Here is a 21,907-nt window from a genome sequence, read left to right as displayed (position 1 = left end):
TATGTTATGTTGGTTTCCATTCTCTCAACATCTCCATCATCATATTTTTGAGGAGTTTTGAATTTTCAAGGTGATGTTAGGTAGGAAATTAAGAATACTTTGGAAGAGAGGATGTTTTGGCATCTTAATTATGCATGTGTTGAAACAGGGGTCCTGCTTCACAGGTCCTTGTGTCCAAGCACTTGCTTGGGAGTGATTTGTTTCCATCAGCCTCTTTTGTAAATGATTATGTCTTTCCTGATTTGAATATGAAAATTACTGTATCTAGCAAATCAGTGGTAATAATGTATTTCTTTTAATTTATAGAATAAGACACAAATAACTAAAATTATTAACTTGATTGCATTCAGTCAAGAATATGTAGTATATATGGTTTCCCTTGCTGTGCAAAAGCTTTTAAATTTAATTAGGTCCCATTTATTTTTGCTTTTGTTTCCATTACTGTAGGAGACAGATTTAAAAAAAATATTGCTTTGATTTTTTATGTCAAAGAGTGTTCTGACTATGTTTCACTCTAGGAGTTTTATAATATCAGGTCTTGTATTTTTAGGTCTGTAAGAGATGATTGGATGGCATTACCAATTCAATGGACATGAGTTTGAGCGAACTCTGAGAGATAGTGAAGGACAGGGAAGCCTGGCATAGTGCAGTCCATAGGGTCACAAAGAGTTAGACATGACTTAGTGACTGAACAACAACAACAAGGCATTTGGAGTTTATTTTTATAGATGGTGTTAGGAAGTGTTCTAATCTCATTCATTTACATGTAGCTGTCCAGTTTTCCCAGCACCACTTATTGAAGAGACTATCTTTTCTCCATAATGTATTGTTAACTCTTTTTGGTAGATTGTCAGTAGGTGTGTGGGTTTATCTTTGAGCTTTCTATCCTTTTCTATTGATCTATATTTCTGTTTTTGTTCCAGTACCATACTTCTTAATTACTGTAGCTTTGTAGTATAGTCTGAAGTCAGAAAGTATGATTCCTACAGCTCTGTTCTTTCTCAGTATTGTTTTTGCTATTCAGGGTCTTTTGTATTTCCATTGTAAAATTATTTGTTCTAATTCTTTAAAAAATACCATTGGTGATTTGATAGGGATTACATTGAATCTGTAGATTGCCTTGGGTAGTATGGTCATTTTTAACAATACTGACTCTTCCAATCCAAGGATACAGTATATCTTTACATCTTTCTGTGTGGTCTTCAGTTTTTCCCATCAGTGACTTATAGTTTTTGGAGTACAGGTCTTTTGTGTCCTTCAGTTCAGTTCAGTCACTCAGTCGTGTCTGACTTTTTGCAGCCCCATGAACCGCAGCACACCAGGCCTCCCTGTCCATTGCCAACTCCCGGAGTTTAGGAAACCATAAACAAAATGAAAAATGACTCACAGAATGGGAGAAAATGTTTGCTAATGATGTGATCAACAAGGGATTAATCTCTAAAATATACCAACAGTTTATGCAGCTCAGCAACAACAAAAGAAAAAAAAATCTTACTCAAAAATGGGCAGAAGACCCAGGCAGACACTTCTCCAGAGAAGACATACAGATGGCCAACAGGCCCATGAAGAGATGCTCAACTTTGCTAATAATTTGAGAAATGCAAATCAAAACAGCAATGAGGCACCACCTCCACTGCTCAGAATGGCCCTTTTAAAAAGTCTACAAATAATAAATGCTGAGGAGGGTATGGAGAGATGGGAACCCTCCTACACTGTTGGAGGGAATGTAAATTGGTGCATCACTATGGAGAATAGTATGAAGCTTCCTCAGAAAACTAAAAACAGAGTTGTCATATGATCCGGCAACCCTACTCCTGGGCATGTATGTGGAGAAAATTCTAGTTTGGAAAGGTACATGCACCCCAGTGTTCACAGCAGCACTGTTCACAGTAGCTAAGACATGGAAGCAGCCTAAGTGTCCATCAGCAGATGACTGGATAAAGAAGATGTGGTAACCATTTTCTACACATTCATGTGTTATCAGGGTGCCTCAGATTTCACCATTAGTTTAATCTCCTTCTACCTAAAAGAACTTATTAATCTTCAGAGTCCTCTATTTAAAGGTTTTTCCAAAGTGAACGTTTGCTAAGAGAATTTTGGACCCGGGACACAGGTATGGAGTGGGGAGACGATGGGTACCAGCCACATCTGGAAGGAAAGAACAAGGCCCGCCAGGCTCCTCCATCCATGGGGTTCTCCAGGCAGGAATACTGGAGTGGGTTGCCATTTCTTCCTCCAGGGGATCTTTCTGGACCCAGGGATCGAACCATACCTCCTGCGTCTGGTACATTGTAGGCAGGTTAGTTACCACTGCCCCACCTGAGAAGCCAGAGGGGACAGTGGTTATGTTAAAATCTATTGAGACAAAGAGCAGAAGTGTCTGCGTTTGCTCCATGTGCACAGGACTCTGACATAAATTCGTATTTTTCACTGTCTCACAGTGTATTTGAGGTGCTTCTACTCAATCTTATTTACTTGGGTAGACGAGAGCGACAACCAAAGCCTAAAGCAAGTAAAGGAAAACAGAACCAAATGAGGTTGGGCAAGCGCTGGGACGAGACCCGGTGGGTCACGGTGCATGGGGCGCCCACCTTGCTCTCTGGCCATGCTTTTAAGCTCCGACCTGGGCAGTGGTTGTTCGCATCCCTGATGGTGCAGGGTGCAGAGTGACCTGTTACCACTGTAGTGGGCTAGTCTGGTGATGGCTGGAGTCAGGAGGTGGGTCAGTATTTACACGAGTGGGCCTTGGGAGAGCCCGGCTGGTACACGCTTCTCCTCAGCAGGTGCTCGGTTGACCCTTTTCCTTCACTGCTTCATTCTTCAGGCCCGTCCCAGGCCAAGCAGCAGCACGTCGGATGTGGAGGGGAGGAGCTGCTCCGGCTGCCTGGGCTGCATCTGCCTCCTTGGCCCTCGCTGTGCTCCACGTGCTGTCCTGGCCCCTGGGCTCAGAGCTGCGAGGTTTCCTGTAGTTGTGCCTGACAATCCATGCCGGGGCTGCCCTGCGTGCAGGCGAGGGGTCCGCCGCCGCCCTGCCTTCCTCTGGGACGCTGACTGCAGATGGCAGCGGAGGGCTCTGTCCACATGGTCATCTGGGGTCACCACCATGGCTTCTGCTGCAGCTTGGTGGGTGGAATAAGTTTTAGGGCAAAAAAAAAAAAAAATACAGAGTTCTGATAAGATGCTGTTTGGAAGGTCCAACCAACTCTTTGAAGTAGAACACTGTAAAATGTATTCACAGTAAATCGTATTTCACTTAGAAGCAAACACAGTTCCAAGAATGAGCTAAGGTAAACAGAGGGTGGCCTTGCCTGGCATTGTGTGGGGCCGTCTCTGGGCTGGGCCCCCAGCAGCCGTCTCCCCTGGCTGTGAGCCCTGCAGCGCTGCCTGCTGTCCTCGTGTGACCCGGGCAGTGTGGGGAGTCCCCTCAGCTAGATGAGATGGGGCCGCACCTGCCCCATGGCCTTGTACCTCCTTGGACTGGCTGGGGGAGCGAGGGTTGGCTCTGGGTTCACGTGCAGTGTTAGCTTTCTTACTCCTGCAGTGAATCACCAGAAACTTCGGACTGAAACAATGCAAATTTATTTCCTTACAGTTCGATAGGTCAGAGTCTCCCTGGGCTGACCCCAACGCGGAGACAAGCCCGAGTGCTCCTGGGACGCTCCAAGAACGTTTCCTGCCTTTTCCTCGGTCTGGAGGCCATGCGGCCCTAGGCTGGGGTCCCCCTCCACCTTCCCACCTCGTGAGACGCAGCCAGTGTATCGTGTCCATAGCCAGCAGCATCCCCCCCATCACCGCTGCCTCTGCCCCCCAGCTCTGTGGGAGTGTTTCTGATTATCCTGTGATTACCTGTGGCCCACTCAGTCCAGGACAAGCACCTCAGCTGAAGGTTCTGAACTGCACCTTTGCCAAGTCTCATTGGCCCACTGAAGCAGCATCTCAGGGTTTAGGGTCCTGACTTTGGCACTGACCAGCTGTGTGATGTTGGCATTAGATTTGCCTTTTTGCCCCAGTGTGCTGGAGTTGGTCTAAATAATCGTTTGGGTTCCTTCCAGCAGCAGCACCCTGTGAATCTGTGCCTCCGAAGAGGAATCAGGTTCGTTGTTTCTAAAATGTACCTCTCATGGACACTGTCTGTGAGAACCAAGGCTTTAATGCCTTTACCCATCAGCTTTGTGAGTATCTGTGTATGTATTCAGCCCATGCACGCTTTTGATATTTGCTATTTAGTCACGCAGGGAACTGTATCAGTGAAACTATGTTTAGAATCTTTTATCTGTTTTTGTACCCCTTAACTCCATGGAAACTGGTCTCCATGTATGTAAGCAACTTGAAATAAGAGTTATTTTAAAACGTTTTAACACTTAGTTTACTTTTAAAATAGTAGATTATACAGTTAACATGAAGTCAAAATGATGTTGTTGTTCATTCGCTAAGTTGTTCCAACTCTCTGCGACCCCATGGACTGCATCACACCAGGCTTCCCTGTCCATCACAATCTCCCAGAGCTTGCTCAGACTCACATCCATTGAGTTGGTGATGCCATTTACCATCTCATCCTCTGTCACCCTCTTCTCCTTTTGCCTTCAATCTATTCCAGCATCAGTGTCTTTTCCAATAAGGCAGCTCTTTGCATCAGGTGGCCAAAGTATTAGAGCTTCAGGTTCAGCATCAGTCCTTCCAATGAACACCCAGGACTGATCTCCTTTAGGATTGACTGTTTTGATCACCTTGCAGTCCAAGGCACTCTCAAGTCGTTTCTAGCACCACAGTTTGAAAGCATCAGTACTTTGGCGCTCACTCAGCCTTCTTTATGGTCCAACGCTCACATCCATACACAACTACTCGAAAAACTGTAGGTTTGACTATATGGACCTTTGTTGGCAAAGTGATGTCTCTGCTTTTTAATACAGTGTCTAGATTTGTCATAGCTTTTCTTCCAAGGAACAAGTGTCTTTTAATTTCATGGCTGCAGTTACCATCCTCAGTGATTTTGGAGCCCAAGAAAATAAAGTCTGTCACTGTTTTCATTGTTCCCCCATCTATTTGCTATGACATGCTGGAGTCCATGGGGTCACAGAGAATTGGACATGACTTAGCGACTGAACGTTTCCCATGAAGTGATAGGATCATTTGCCATAATCTTAGTTTTCTGAATGCTGAGTTTTAAGCCAGCTTTTTCACTCTCCTCTTTCACCTTCATCAAGAGGCTCTTTAGTTCCTCTTCACTTTCTGCCATAAGGGTGGTGTCATCTGCATATCTGAGGTTATTGATATTTCTCCCGGCAATCTTGATTCCAGCTTGTGCTTCTTCCAGCCCAGCATTGCATGTGATGTGCTCTGCATGTAAGTTAAATAAGCAAGATGACAATATACCGCCTTGACGTACTCCTTTCCCAATTTGGAACCAGTCCGTTGTTCCATGTCCGGTTCTAACTGTTGCTTCTTGACCTGCATACAGGTTTCTCAGGAGGCAGATAAGGTGGTCTGGTAGTCCCATCTCTTTTAGAATTTTCCAGTTTTTGTGGTCTACACAGTCAAAGCTTTAGCATTGTCAGTGATACAGAAGTAGATGTTTTTCTGGAGTTCTCATGCTTTTTCTATGAAATGTGCCTCATTATAAAATTATTAACTTGTAAAATGGCTTGAGTGAAAGTCACTCAGTCATGTTCAACTCTTTGCAACCCCATGGACTATAGTCCACCAGGCTTCTCTGTCCATGGAATTCTTCGGGCAAGAATACAGGAGTAGGTTGCCATTTCCTTCTGCAAGGGATCTTCCTGACTATGTAAAATATATAAAATAGCTTATATTAGAGTAATCCTCTTCGTGATGTGGACATATACAATGGATTGCGAATGTTCTTTTGTGTTTAAATAAACGTTCCTTGCATTTACAAATTTATTGTGTGTTTGTTAAGATCAGCGTGGAGATCTTTCAGTGCGTGATTTTATATTTTTTTTCTGTTCTTGCAAATACTGTCATTTTTTTTAGTTTTTATCTTCTTATTTAAGTAGAGAATGAAAAATATCTCCTTGGTCCAAGAGGCTGTTTATAAAGATCTGTAGGGTACAAGCTGAAGAGATCTTTAATAAAACATCTGTTTTTCAAAAGAATTTAACAGTGGAAGACAAAAACTTGAGCAAAGACTTCTCTTCAGTCCATTTGTATCCAGCAGGCAGATGGTGGGAGCTGGTACAGGATGCCTGGCATCCCTGTTCAGCCTCAGAATAAGGAGCACACAGACACACTGTACTTAGGGCTCATCGTCCTTTCTGGCGTAACTGGCTGGCACCCCTGTGAAGAGTGGCACACGTCAGCAGTGTTCTTGGCTGTGGGTTTGGAGTAGGTGTTTGGGTGGGAAAGGAGGCGTGTCTCGTTGAGGAGCACAGCTGAGAGGGGCCCTGTGCAGCTAGGGCGGGTGCTGACTGGCGGGGCCGCCAACCCCTCCCCAAGTCCTCGCTGTTGGCCTGGAGCCGCCGTGGGGAAAACCCTTCCTTCTACCTGCAGTGAGCTTGGGCGATCGTGACGTCCCTTTAGCTTTAGGCCCAGGAGCTGCAAGTAAAGAATAAGTGTAATGCTGGTCTTTAACGTCACCCTGTCAGGCTTGTAAAGGCTCCGTCCTGAGGTGAGTGTGAGCTTTGGGGTCACCAGAGGTATAGCTTTGGTTTCTGTAGCCTTTTAGTGGAAATAATGGTGGTCCCCGACCTGCCGGCTGCTGCGAGTGTGGAGTGTGCACCGTCAGTGCTCGGCTAGTCCTGGCGGCTTCCCTTTCCAGTTCTCTTCTCCCAAGCCTTTGGAGCGCTTCTTTCGCTTATGTATGTATGTTTGCTGTGCTGGGTCTTCCCCGCTGCCGGCCTTCCTCTCCTTGCAGTGCACAGGCTTCTCGGGTGGAGCACGGGCTCTAAGTGCACGGGCTCAGCTGCTCATCAGCATGTGAGATCTCCCCAGACCAAGGGTCAAACCTGTATTCCCTGCATTGACAGGTGGATTCTCACCCACTGTACTACCAGGGAAGTCCCCTTTTAAGGCCTTCTAACATGATTGTAGACCTTGTGTATTTAGAGACCATGTTACTAATACTCCCCTTAAGCTGGGACACAGAGAAGGAACAAGGTGCTCCATTATGAAGGTAAGGGAACAGCACGTGAAAACCAAAGTCCAGGTGTTTAAGAAAAAGGGGACCCACGCTGTTGCCACAGTCACACTCCTCACTTCTGTGCAAGAACCTGTGATGCCTTCACCCGTGTGATTCCACCCTGAGACGCAGGAGAGATGAACGTTGGAGTGTGATGCTGCATCCTGGCAAGTCAGGCCAGCGATGGCGGTGTGGTGGGTCTGCTCTTGTGTTTCTATGAGACTTCATGAGAAAAATAATGGCTTTGTGTTAAACATCTAAAAATCTCCTCTTTCTGATGAATCAAGTTTTTGTGACTGTGGTTTTAATAATTCTTGTGTCACCCCTCCATCCACCTGTTTAAAGGAGCTTGTCAGTGAGTAGATACTTGGTCATCAGGAGTACATATTGGTTTCTTAAGTTCACACGTCAAGTGACCGCCACGTTTCTCAGCAGTTAGTGAACTAATCCCTTTTTGAGCGAAGGGAAGGTGTGCACGTTTTTATCTTCTTCAAAGCTAGACTGTTAATTGTGCTGCTTCTTGTGGTCTGCAGCAACTAGAGGTCAACTCTCACTGTGAAGTCACGCCGACGGGATCGCCAGAACTTCTTGCAGGGAAGTGAGGAGCATGATCGTGGACACAGCTTAGGCCCCCTCCCCCCATTTTTAAGTTCCCACAGCTGAACTTATTGTATATATGTGCTCCTTTTTTATTCCATAAAGGAACTTATTAGCACAGCAAACGAAAACCTGAGTATTCATTGTGAGAGACGGAGCCTGAATGACAAGCGAGTGAAGTGAGGATGTCACTGTCATTCTGCTGATACTGCATTAATGTGCAAGAGTCGATGATTTGTGCAACTGAATGTCCTCATCAGTGAGGCGGGGCCTGGAGCTGGCAGTGAGGGGCGAGTGTTTAGGGTTCACCAGCTTTACTTCATTTTCTTTTAAAGGCTACTATATGGTTGGTGAAGAAAACTGTAGGAGGCTTCAGCTGCTGTTTACAGTGCTTGATTTCTAAAGTGAGGTTGTCAGTATAGGGTTATCTTTTGTGTTATTGATCATCTTTGAATGCTGAAAAACAAGATAATCTATTACAATTTATAGTGAGTACCTTTGAACTTTACACACTGCCTTCCTTTTTCTTATGCCTTTTATCTTTGAAGTTATACCTATTCATGATAGAAAATATGCAACCACACAGCAGAGTCTAAAGTGAAAAATACAAGTATTTGTCCTTTCATAGCTAGTCCTAAATTCCAGAGGTAGATGCTTACTCTGTTTTCTGCAGTTCTGCCGGTTACCTATACAACCTTATAAGATGCTTCCATTTCTTGATTGCTGAGCCTTAGACAGTATCAATTTCAGTTACCCTGTCATAAAACTCAGATGTCTTCTCCCACCTCCCACCTCCTCTTCCCAAACAGCTGGGTTTTGTTCAGCATTTTTTTTTTTTTTTTTGCATTATTACACTTGATAACATTCCCTCTGTGGCTCTAATTAAGGCTTCTTTGCTGTGTGTGGAGATTAATTCTAAAAATTGAAACCCCATAAAAACAGCACTTGCAGTGTTGGGATTATATAACCATTAGCCACTGCAGTGGATCTGGGCCCATGAAGAAGGACACATAACCTGTGTCAGGGGTCCTGCCCCACTGCAGGTGGGATGGGTCCCGCTCCTGTGTCTGGTGGGTCCTCTTTACATTTCTTTCCATTTTCCTCATCTCCCCAATCATATGGGAGTCACATTTCTTGCATCACGTGTCATGTCTCTAGTGAGTGGGTATGGGTTTGCATAGGAGTTGCCTCTTTGAATAATTTTTTTTTTTTCATCTGAAATGCACAGGGCATAAACCTCCTGAGATTTTGTGTGTTTAAAGATGTCTTTGTTTTGTCCATGCACATAAGTAACAGGTTAGCTGGCTAAGATTTTCTGATCATGTTTATTATAAGATATTGAATATAGTTCCCTGTCCTTATTGTTCATCTGTATTATATATAGTAGTTTGTATCTCTTAACCTCATACTCACAATTTATCCCTCCCTGCCCTGCCCAATTGGTAACCATAAGTTTGTTTTCTATGTCTGCTAGTCTGTTTCTGTTTTGTAAATAAGTTCATCTGTATCATCTTTTTAAGATCACATGTATAAGTAATATATGATATTTGTCTTTGTCTTCCTTCACTTAGTATGATAAGTTCTAGGTCTCTCCATGTTACTGCAAATGGCATTATTTCATTCTTTTTAGTGGCTGAGTAATATATATATATATGAATATATGTATGTATATATATGTGTGTATATATATGTATTCCACATCTTCTTTTCCATTCATCTGTTGATGGGCATTTAGGTAAGTTCCTTTCACATCTTGGCTGTTGTAAATAGTGCTGCTGTGAACACTTGGGTGCATGTATCTTTTCAAACTATGGTTTTCTCCAGATACATGCCCAGGAGTAGGATTGCTAGATTACATGGTAATTCTCCTTTTAGTTTTTTAAGGAACCTTCATACTGTTCTCCATAGTGGCTGCGCCAGTTTACATCCCCACTAGCAGTGTTCTGCGGTCTTCCTTTTCTCCACACCCTCTCCAGTGTTTGTTATTTGTAGAGTATTTGATAACGGCCATTCTGACCTGCATGAGGTGGTGCCTCATTGTTCTTCTGATCTGCATTTCTCTAATAATTAGCAATGTTGAATATCTTATCATGCTCCCATTAGCTGTCTTCATGTCTTCTTTGGAGAAATGTCTATTTAGATCTGCCCATTTTTTGTTGGATCGTTCAGTTTTTGAATATGAGCTGTCTGTGTATTTGGGAAACTAAGCCCTTTTAGGCTGCATCGTTTGCAAATATTTTCTCCCAGGCTGTCGGTTGTCTTTTTATTTTGTCAGTGGTTTCCTTTGCTGCACAGAAGCTTATAAGTGTAGGTTGGTCTCATGTGTTTATCTTTGCTTTTACTTCTGTTCCTTTGGGGGAGTGGGACACTCACCCCCCTGCCTTATTTTTCTATCCAGCCATTGAAATGCTTTTAGTGTATTTATAAGTTTTAATAAAAGAATTTGACTGTCTTAAAAGTGAGTATAATTTGACTACTCACACCAAAGGCTTTTTGGTCTGTTTTTTACTTTTTTAGCTATCAACTAATAACTTCTGGTTTGAGATATAGTTCACATACTAATAAAATTCACCCATTTACAGCCACTGAAATTTTCCTGATTTCACTTGCTTTCAAGTCTTCTTCTCTAAGTTCTTAAAAATTTCTGGTATGCTAATACATGTTTGCTGGAAAAGGTCAGTTTTCATTCCAGTCCCAGAGAAAGACAATGCCAAAGAATGTTCAAACTACCGCACAGTTGTACCCACCTCACATGCTAGCAAAGTGATGCTCAAATTTCTCTAAGCTAGGTTTCAACAGTATGTGAACCTTGAACTTCCAGATGTTCAATCTGGATTTAGAAAAGGCAGAGGGACCAGAGATCAAATTGCCAACATCTGTTGGATCATAGAAAAAGCAAGAGAATTTCAGAAAAATATCTACTTCTCTCTCACTGACTTTGTGTGAATCACAGCAAACTGTGGAAAATTTTTCAAGAGATGGGAATACCAGACCACCTGACCTGCCTCTTGAGAAATCTGTACACAGGTTAGGAAGCAACAGTTAGAACTGGACATGGAACAACAGACTGGTTCCAAATAGGAAAAGGGGTACCTCAAGGCTGTATTTTGTCACCCTGCTTATTTAACTTATATGCAGAGTATATCATGCATAATGCCAGGCTGGATGAAGCACAAGCTGGAATCAAGACTGCCGGGAGAAATATCAATAACCTCAGATATGCAGATAATACCGATTTTATGGCAGAAAGCAAAGAGGAACTAAAAAGTCTCTTGATGAAGGTGAAAGAGGAGAGTGAAAAAGCTGGCTTAAAACTCAACATTCAAAAAACGAAGATCATGGCATCTGGTCCCATCACTTCATGGCAAATAGATGGGGAAACGATGGAAACAGTGACAGACTTTATTTTCTTGGACTCCAAAGTCACTGCAGACAGTGAGTGCAGCCATAAAATGGTTCCTTGGAAGATGTCGCTTCCTTGGAAGAAAATCTATGACAAATCTAGATAGCATATTAAAAAATAGTGACATCACTTTGCCAACAAAGGTCCGTATAGTTAAAGCTCTAGTTTTTCCAGTGGTCATCTATAGGTGTGAGGGTTGGACCATAAAGTTGAGCCCCAAAGAATTGATGCTTTTGAACTGTGGTATTGTAGAAGACTGTCAAGAGTCCCTTGGACTGCAAGGAGATCAAATCAGTCAGTCCTAAAGGAAATCAGTCCTGAATATTCATTGGAAGGACTGATGCTGAAGCTGAAGCTCCAACACTTTGGCCACTTGATGCGAGGAACTGACTCATTAGAAAAGTTCCTGATGCTGGGAAAGATTAAAGGCAAGAGGAGCAGGGGATTACAGAAGATGAGATGGTTGGATGGCATCACTGACTTGATGGACAGGAGTTTGAGCAAGCTCCAGGAGTTGGTGATGGACAGGGAAGCCTGGCGTGCTTCAGTCCATGGGGTCACATGGGCTGAGTCGGACATGACTGAGTGATCAAACTAAACTAAGTGCACGTTTTCCCTCTTTTTCTAGAACTTCTATGTGTTAGTCGCTCAGTCGTGTCTGACTCTTTGCGACCCCATAGGCTGCAGCCCACCAGACTCTCTCCATGGGATTTCTGAGGCAGGAATACTGCAGTGGGTTGCTGTGTCCTTCTCCAGGGATCCTCTGGACCCAAGGATCGAACCTGGGTCTCCTACATTGCAGGCAGATTCTTTACCATCTGAGCCACCAGGGACTCAGGCAAGTAAACACCTGTGTTTAGCCACAACTGCATACCGCCTTGACTTGCGGTGTGTGCTCTTCCTTTGATTTCCTTGCCTAGATCAGATAAAACAACCAAAGGACAAGCAGATGCCCATCTCAGTGCCCTGACCTTCTGTTGGGTTGTTGCATATGTGGACACTACATAGGCCACCCCACTGACTTCTTACGCAGAGTTCCTGGTCGTAGGACCCCAGACACACCCTGGCGACTCAGCCAGAGGGTATGAGGCGGACTGGGGGGAACAGGCAGAAACGCCTCTCCTCTCTCAGGATTGTGAGGTTGCTGTGAAAGGGTGTGGGGAGGAGGGACCTCATCTTTCAGTAAATGCACTTACTGTGTGTAAGGCCCAGAACTGGGCCCTGCAGGGGACTCAGGACCGTGTTGGAGACTATCCCTGTCCTCAGAGTGTTTTACGTCTCGTACTGTTACTAGCTAAGAATGCAAGTGTATATTTAAAAGGTGCAGTAAAGCAAACAGGGAACCATAGATAACCATCGGGTCCAGAAGGAGATGTACATCTCTATTAAGGAATAAGAAAGAGGTTGGACACTGTTGTATTTGAGTTGTGTCTTGTAAGGTAAATGGGCTTCTGACAAGTGGATGTGGGGTCTGGAGAAGAGGGCTCTTCAGATGGAGAGAGTGTCAGAGAAAAGTCCCAGGGGTGGGGGAAGAGAGACTGTGTTAGACTGTGTCTAGGGAGTTAGAATATTGGATACCTACTGAGAAAGGAGGATGAGGTATTTGAGAAAATTGTTTGGCATCTTAAGTGTCAGGAGAAGAGTTTGAACCGAGTTTGCTGGAAGGGAATTGGAAAAAGCCTGATCTGATAGAAATGATAGTTTTAACACGATGATCTCTTGGCATGAAATCCAGTGAGATGCAAATGGGAGACTTTGCCCTGGTCTCACTGTGCTCACAGCCTGTGGACAGGACAATCTAGTTGCTTTACCCAAAGAAACATTCAGTTATAACACATTTTTAAAAACATAGATACGTAGTAGATATTTAGTAGATTTTTAGCTATAATTGAATCCATTCCCGTGGCCATCTCAAATGATCAAATTTCTCATCTCAAATTTTATTATGAATGCAGCTAGAATGATCAGTTATTTTCTTCTGCCATATGTTGTTGTTCAGTCTCTAAGTTGTATCCGAGTTGTCGCAACCCCATGAACTGCAGCACACCCGGCTTCCCTGTCCTTCACTGTCTCCTGGAGTTTGCTCAGATTTATGTCCATTGAGTCTGTGATACTATCCAACCATTTCATCCTCCGTCTTCCTCTTCTCTTCCTGCCCTCAATCTTTCCCAGCATCAGTGTCTTTTCCAATGACAAAATGTGTTCCACTGGAGGAGGGACTGGCAAGCCACTCCAGTATTCTTGCCTTGAGAACCCCAGGAACAGTATGAAAAAAATGCCATTTGTATTAAATGCTCATTACAAGTTGTCTTGCTTAACTTATACTCGCTGCTATATGTTTAATCATCTAGAAATATAAAAAATAATTTATCTCTTTATGATTGATTTTGGTTGAATGTTAGTGTTAGTTGCTCAGTCATGTCTAACTCTTTGTGACTCCCTGGACTGTAGCTTGCCAGACTCCTCTGTCCATGGGATTTCCCAGGGAAGAATACTAGAGTGGGTACCCATTCCCTTCTCCAGGGGATCTTCCCTACCCAGGGATCAAACCTGTGTTTCTCGAATTGCAGGCAGATTCTTTACCATCTGAGCCACCAGGGAAGCCCCTCATTTTGGTTGAAAGTAACTTTAATTCATATCCTATTGTTTGGTTATTTAGAGAAAGAAGAGTTAGATTTGGGCTTATCAGAAGTGTCTTAGTAATCTTTCCTTTTAAGTTTCTCTTATTTCTTATTTTTGGAAATCATTATACTTGAATTGGAATACTGTTTTTTTTTTTTAAAGAGTGCTTCAATAAAATTGCTTGTTTCAAAATAATAATCTGCTACTGATAAAAATTACTTACTGCACATGGGTATTTCTTTTCCTCTTATATCATCATATATTTGGAGAAACTAAGGCATAAAGACAGTGTTTTTCAGTAACACTCATCTCACCACAGAGTATTTTCAAGTATTTTAAGCATCCTTTTAAGACAGACTTAGTCAAAGGTGAAAGAGCTTAGTTGAAAAGGCCAGGAGATTGTACTTGGAATTCTTTTTGAAAGCCCAGATCCCAAAGCTTTTGCACCCAAGAGTTTGTTTCCTTACTGAAGATGTTGATGGTGCCGTCTGGGTTCACAGGGTTGGCTTTCCATCCTTAGAGTAGATTGTTCCACAGTGAGAGAGTGTCGTGCTCTGTGATTCCGTGCCGTCTTCACACTGGCTCAGCCAGCAGAGCCATCCTTTGGAAAGCAGTGACTGTGACAGGCACATTCTGTGTCACTTTTGCATGAAAAGCACGCGTGGTGAGAGGAAGGGCCGAGTGTGTGTGGCCCACAGCCGAGCTGCCTCAGCTCTCCTGTAACCTGGACCCCGGGGTGTTGAGGTCGCATTTAGGTCCTTCACATCCCAGGTGTCTTCTTCCCAAATGTGCCATCAGTGACCCTGCCCACACCTCATCCCCTCTGCATGCTGGAGAGCCCACCCCTAAAAAGGGAACAGAGACAGAACCAGCAGGAATGCAACCACCCTCTCGGATGGTCTGGTAGCCACAGGAGTCATCGAGATCACAGGTTGTCCTGTCTTCCTTTGCCTTTGGGCAGAACTCATCTTGTGAGAAGTTGGATTCTTCCAAGTCTCCAGTGACAGAGGTGTCATAATTCACTGCAGTATTGAACAGCCCTTGCTGTCAGGAAATCCTTTCATCCCACTTAAATAATGCATGCATCTGTTTCAGCCTGGGTTTTTCCGTCAGCAAATACGGAGCTGACTTCCTCTCTCTGTATGAGACTTCTCTGTTGTATTTGAAGACTGACTGCCCCACGAATACATCTCAGCTTCTGCAGCTTGTCTTTCATAGTATTTTCATATATTACGTAGAGACAATAGGTGAGATGTGGGTAAAGTCATCTGTACCTCTCTCTCCCCACTGAGAGCCCTGTGTTCCTTCTGTTTGTGGACTTCAGACTGTGTCCAAGCCATCCATGGAGAGGCCCCTGGCACTGGTGTGGGGTCAGATGACCACAGACACCCACTTCTCTGCCTCAGTGATGGGTTTCCTTCCTGTTGGGCGCTGGTCTCTGCTTCTGCACTGCAGGTCTCTTGATTGCCCAGTTAGGCGTGTAACTGACTGAGATACTTGTGTATCTTTCCCCCCACATGCGTACATAGTTACAGATCTGGCATATGCAGTCATTTCTAAGTTTTTTTCACTGTGCTGCCACTGGTTTATTTGTAAAACATTTTAATATTGAAGTAAAACTCACATTAAGTGAATTACAGTGTGGAAATCCTCAAGTGTGGAATTATACTGAGTTCTGACACATGTCTACAGCTGACTAACCAACATCCCAGCCAAGATATAAAATACATCTATTTTCTCATTCTTTGTGAGGGTTTCTTTACACTAGTTTGGCTTTACCTATTCTCAAAGTCATATACATATAATTTGTATATATGTATTCTGATACCACTCTAATGGCAGAAACTGAAGAGGAACTAAAGAGCCTGCCTCTTGATGGGGATGAAAGAGGAGAGTGAAAAAGCTGGCTTGAAACTCAACATTAAATAAACTATCATGACATCAGTCCCATTACTTCATGGCAAACAGAAGGGAAAAAAGTGGAAACAGTGACAGATTTTATTTTCTTGGGCTCCAAAATTGCTGCAGATGGTGACTGCAGCCATGAAATTAAAAGACACTTGCTTCTTGCAAGGAAAGCTATGACAAACCTAAACAGTATAATAAGAAAGCAGAGACATCACTTTGCCAACAATGGACCATAGAGTCAAAGCTGTGGTTTTTCCATTAGTCATGTACGGACATGAGAGTTGGACCATAAAGAAGGCTGAGCGCCAAAGAATTGATGCTTTCTAAGGGTAGTGCTGGAGAAGACTCTTGAGTCCCTTGGACATCAAGGAGATCAAACCAGTCGATCCTAAAGGAAATCAACCCTGAATATTCATTGAAAGGACTGATGCTGAAACTCCATTCCTTTGGTCACCTGATCCAAAGAGCCGGCTCATTGGAAAAGACCCTGATGCTGGGAAAGATCGAAGGCAAAAGGAGAAGGGGGTGACAGAGGATAAGATGGTTAGACAGCGTCACCAACTCAATGGACATGAATTTGAGCAAGCTCCAGAAGATAGTGAAGGACAGAGGAGCCTGGCGTGCTGCGGTCCATGGGGTCACAAGGAGTCGGACATGACTGAGTGACTGAACGACAATTCTGATACATGTTTATTGTGATATATGTTTATTCTAGTTTTCCATTCCTAAGTGTCAGTAAGTTGCCCTTTTCTCTGTTTTAAACTAGCTGAGGAGTCCAGCATTCGTCTTCGGCAGATGGACCACCTGGGTTCAGTGTTCGCACTGTGAATGGTTCTGCAGGGAGCATTTCTGTGCAGATCTTTGTGTGGACACAGCTTCGTTTCTTGGATTAACACCCAGGACTGGAATTGTGGGGCCACGAGTAGCTGTGTTTGTAACCTTATAAGAAACTGTTGAGTAGTTTTCCAGAGTGGTTCCACCATTTTAAATGCCCACTGGCAGCGTGTGTGAGTTGTTGGCTCTGTATCGTTTACATTTTCTGTTGTCAGTCTTTTAAATTTTAATCATCCTAATGGGTATGAAGCAATAACTCCTTGTGGTTTTAGTTTATATTTCCCTGATGACTAGGGATGTTGAGTACCTTTGCAGTTCCTTTTTGAAGTGTGTGTTCAGATCTTTTGCCTGGTTTTCAGCTGGGTTGGTGGGTTGTTATTTATTTGCAGTTCTTTATATTTCTAAATTCAAGTCCATTGTCAGATACAGGTATTGTGAGTGTTTCCCCCTGTATGTAGCATAAATTTTTATTTTTTTATTGTCTCGTTTGATGAACAGAATTTTTCGGTTTTGATTAAGTTCAACTTGTAAATTTTAATGTTCAGTTAAGATGGGGGGGCAAAGGAGACCTACCTCATCATTAAGATATTATTCTGTGTGTTTTCCTGGAAAACTTACAGGTTTAGATTTTACATTCGATTCTGAGATCCATCTCAAGTTGTTTTTATATGTGGTGTGAGGTAGGGGTCTCTCCTATGGACTTCTAAGAGTTCCACATCCATTGTTGAAAAGACTTTCTTTTCCCCAGTTAAATTGCCTTGACACATTTACTTGATTGTCCATATGTGTGTGGGTCTGCTCCAGTGCTGTTTTAATTCTGAAACTGTGAACTGTCTTTCACATTTAATGTCATGTTTAAATTATATGAGCCTGTCTTGCCACTATATCAATGAAAACACTGGACAAAAAAAAAGAAAAATCTAACCCAGGCAGTTGAACTAGAGGTCTCACCTGACCGTCCTGTTCAGTATTGAAGCCTGCTCCCGTATGCCCCTGCCCCCATGCTTCTGGCTCACCCACCTTCCTGGCTTTCTGTGAGGGTTGGACAGGGGCGTGCAGAGCCCCTCAGGCAGGGCCATTCTTCCCTGTCTGCCCATGGCCCCGGGGCCGGTGGGAGGAAAGGCAGGCTTGGGGCAGGGCCCTTGCCAGGAACCCAGGTGTTTCCCAAATAGAAAGTCGATGCTTTACCAGGAAATAGCCCTCATTCTGCCATGAATCCTCAAGACAGCAGATCAAGTTACTGTCGCTAATTTTCCCAGTAAATTTTGCTGCTCTCTGCAAAATATTATAATTATTAAATGTGATGAAACAGAGAACTAACAGGGCGACGAGCAGCATGAGTTCCCTTCATTTTATTTCAGTGACTGCCTCTCAAGAGCTCTCTTCCCTTTGAAACATTTGTAAGATTTGTTTTCTGTAATGGTTTGTCAGTTGGGCGCTCCATTTTTAAGGCCATCCAAGAAAAAATACAATATATCAGCTGTGTGACTGCTTCCTCATAACCGCCAGAAGAGTCTGTAAGAAAGATGTTTGTTTGCTGTGGTTTGCGGCAGGCTTGGCTTCGCGTTTTTCAGATGCCAACAGTTCACTCAGTGCAAAGCCCTCAGCTGCCCCTGTCCGGAGCATTCGCGTTTTCAGCTTTGTCTGCAGCACACACCGAGGGGGACGCCAGCTAGCAGCGGCGGCTCTCGTTTCTCCAGGTGCTCCTTGTGCACAGGTGCCAGGTCCCCCGGGGCTGGGGAGTGACCAGCCTCCTTCCTCCCCCTGCCCTTCCTCTGTCCACCATGCATGTCCACCACATGCTGGACCCAGAGGAGGGGCTGGGGACAGGCCACACGGGTGTGCAGCCATGCATCCCCACGGAGCACGACTCACAAGCAGAGGGGGTGTGGTCAGTGTGTCCGCAGCTGGTGAGCCTGACCTGCCGTAGAATCGTTTTGAAGGAGCTGACCCTGTGGATGTGGTTTTTCCCATGTAGCCATCGCAGCTCAGTGCTCAGCCCACCAGGTTCATTCTTCCCTTATTCATCCAGCAGGGCTATGATCACGGGCACCCAGGTGGGTGCTCGTGAGGAGAGATGGGAGCCTGCAGCCCCTGTGCCCTGGTACCCTGGTCTCATGGAGACCAGGCTGGGAGCCAAGTGAGGCAGCGGGCTCAGGACGAGCTGCCCCTCCTCCCACCCTGAGGGTGGGGTGGGGACCTTTCCCCGGCGGCAGCATTCAGTCTGGTCCTAAGGCAGACACGGCCCGTACGTGTGGAAACGGACCGTCCTGTGGACCTTCACCCAGCCCCGAACTTGGTCTTATTTATGGGTGATTCCAAACAACAGAAGCATCCGTCCCAGACAGACAGGAAACTGCAAGCGGGGGAAAGCCGGCCTCCTTGTCACCTCAGGATGTGTCCCTCCGGGGACATACTGGGGACCCTCCAGGTAGGAACAGGGTGGGGGCCGGGTGCCCTTGGTGAGCTCCAGCGGAAGACTGTCCCGTCTAGGCTGCCTCATAAAACACCCCAGATGGGGCAGCTTGTAAATGACGAGCATGATTTCTCAGCACTGTAGCATATGGCAAGTCCAGGATCAGCTGTCTGGAGGAGTTCCTCCTGTCCACTGCTTGTGCCCCTCGCTGTGCCCTCATCGGGCAGAAGGGACGTGGGGTTTCTGTGGGTACTAATTGCACTGCTGAGGGCCCCACCTCATGCCCTGAGCACCCACCTCTTCAGCATCGCCTTTGAGGGGGTGGGTTTCAACATCCGAATCACAGGGGCACACAGACATTCAGACAGTAGCACGGAGGCGAGGCACCTCGGAGACTGGAGGTGATGAAAGCAGACAGGTTCATCTGCTGAGGGTGGGAACCATGACAGGAGGGTGTCCACACGGAGGGGCGCTCAGTTCTTTCTGGAAGTTTTTGGAAGTCAAGTTGCAATCAGCCAGAGTTTATACCAATTGAGATACAACTCAGTCATTAAACTTTACACATTTTATTGCTGTTCCTAGGACAAGAGTATCTTCTAAATGTTCTTTTTAGTAGGCCATTGAATCTTTTTTACTTTATGGAGCAGTAAGAAATGCATGAAGGAATTTGAATTTAGAGGGGCTGTTGTGCATGTATATCTGGGCACTGGCATTTAGAGTCTATAAAATCAATTGGCAGTGAAGGTTTTATTTACATGTGAGGACCTCAGCTAGATCGCCACGCTGCTCTTTGCCAGATGTACTGGAGTACACCCGATGGGGCAGAAATGGGCCGGAAAGCAGTGAATCAGAAGTGTTTGTGCACCGCTCTCATGAGGATTTAATGTCCTATAAAATACCTGCGTATATAATGGAGAAGCAAAAATATTAGAAAAGTAAAACAGGCCCATGTCATAGTTATTCTTTTTTATAGGAGGAAAGCAGTTACTGTTTACTGAAGTGTGTTTTTGGGTTAAGAACTGTTGTCAAAGCTCACACTGCGATGCCCAGCTCTTTGACAAGACCTGCGGGCCACTGCAGAGCGTGCTTGGCCGCCACCTCTGACTCTTTCTGGCCGGCTCTGCTCCTGAACCTCCCTTTCATATGTAGCCAAGTGAAATGTAAACTCTGCAGATGCCGGGGGCCTTGCCCGGGAAGCAGTTTGGGAAGGCAGCCGAAGGTCTGGGGGCCAGGCAAGGCTGCAACCCCCAGCCTTTCCGGGAGGTGACCGAGGGGCCCCTGTGGCTCCCAGCTCTCAGGATGGTTTTGGCACAGGAAAATGCAGTCTTGCTTGCTTTTCAATCGCTTTACTCTTTATCCTTCATTGTCTGCCGTCTCTGTGGGGATCAGCCTTTTAAAAATCAGTGAACTTTGCTGGGTTTGAAATCAGGGTGAGATTCATTTTATTTAATACAGGAAGTTTTCTTTGGGGAAGTCTGACACAAACTGACTTTGCAGTCTCTTGGAATTTAATTGAATCAGCGCAGTGGAGCAGGACAGGGCCAGGGGCCCAACGTCCATTGCAGGGTTAGAGTGCTGTCGACCTCTGGCTGCCTCCTGCAGGGCTCCTGGTCACTGAGCGAACCCAACCCGCAAGGCAGTATGTTTCCGGTTGCAGGCAGCAGGGTATAACCAGGCTGTTGCCTGAAGTTTACTCCTGCCACTCACCGTGTTAAGAGTACTGGGTGATATTTGCTATTCAGTTGCTCAGTCATGTCCAGCTCTTTTCAACTCCATGGTCTGCAGCGCAGCAGGCTTCTCTGTCCTTCACCATCTCCTGGAGCTTGCTCAAACTCATGTCCATTGAATCAGTGATGCCATCCAACCGTCTTGTCCTCTGTTGTCCCCTCCTCCTCCTGCCTTCAATCTTTCCCAGCATCAGGATCTTTTCTCTTGGGTCGGCTCTTCGTATCAGGTGGCCGAAGGTTTGGAGCTTCAGCTTCAGCATCAGTCCTTCCAACAAATATTCAGGGTTGATTTCCTTTAGGATTGACCTCCTTGCAGCCTTTGGCACTCAGCCTTCTTTTTGGTGCAGTTAATGTCAGAATTTAAGTTTTTAATGAGTTTTTAAATTTTATGCCAGGAAGCCAGACTTAGCGGTACTTCCACATCCTAAAAACCCTGAATAGGGTGAAAGTCTGGCTAAATTAGCCTTAGGAACAGAATGCCTTCTCAGGGTCCAGGGGTGGTCTGCTGTTCTTTCCTCGTGTGACATGGTTTGTTTGCTCTTGGTCACACACACACACACACACACACACACACACACACACACGCAGTTTTTTGTGTGGGATTGTCTTCCTAAGACAAAGTGTGTATTTGATCTGGATCTATTAACAACCACGGTGAAACAGTTGAATTATAAGACATTTTGGGACAGTTCTTTCATTAAAACTCCCCTCTTTCCTTCAGGGAATACCTCAGTTACCATGTGCCAAAGCATTATACAACTACGAAGGCAAGGAGCCCGGGGACCTTAAGTTCAGCAAAGGCGACATCATTGTCCTGCGGCGACAGGTGGATGAGAACTGGTACCACGGAGAGGTTGGCGGGGTCCACGGCTTCTTCCCCACTAACTTCGTGCAGATCATCAAACCGTTACCTCAGCCCCCGCCTCAGTGCAAAGCACTTTATGACTTTGAAGTTAAAGACAAGGAAGCCGACAAAGATTGCCTTCCGTTTGCCAAGGTAAAGTTAGAACACACTGCCTTCTGTTTGCCAGCTCTTCTGTGTACCTCATGCATCAACTATGGCCTGTGCAGAAAAATACAATAGTTTTATGTGAACTCTCTCTCTGTGCTTCTAAAAATATGTGGAAGCAGGCTTCTCAGGTCAGAAAGACAGTAATTTTGTGCACAGAGTGTTCTCTATGAAAGATAATTTTGGTTGACGCTCTGTATGGTATCATTTTCATATTTTCGGCCTAAATGTAATTCTAAGCTATGTTTTCGGGCGG

At 44.9% G+C, this 21,907-nt stretch overlaps 1 protein-coding gene across 6 annotated transcripts in view; it reads left to right on the top strand.

Annotated features, from left to right (window-relative positions):
- Positions 1–21,907, top strand: part of SH3RF1 (SH3 domain containing ring finger 1) — a 155,548-nt gene that overhangs the window by 84,949 nt on the left and 48,692 nt on the right. For all 6 annotated transcript variants that reach the window (XM_061424907.1, XM_061424906.1, XM_061424909.1 and 3 more), the window contains exon 3: positions 21,364–21,639. In XM_061424907.1, coding sequence (XP_061280891.1) covers positions 21,364–21,639 — 276 coding nt within the window. The remainder of the gene's footprint in view (positions 1–21,363; positions 21,640–21,907) is intronic.

This window comes from Bos javanicus, chromosome 8 (assembly GCF_032452875.1).
Source record: "Bos javanicus breed banteng chromosome 8, ARS-OSU_banteng_1.0, whole genome shotgun sequence".
NCBI lineage: Eukaryota > Metazoa > Chordata > Mammalia > Artiodactyla > Bovidae > Bos > Bos javanicus.
This window is presented reverse-complemented; position numbering and strand designations above follow the sequence as displayed.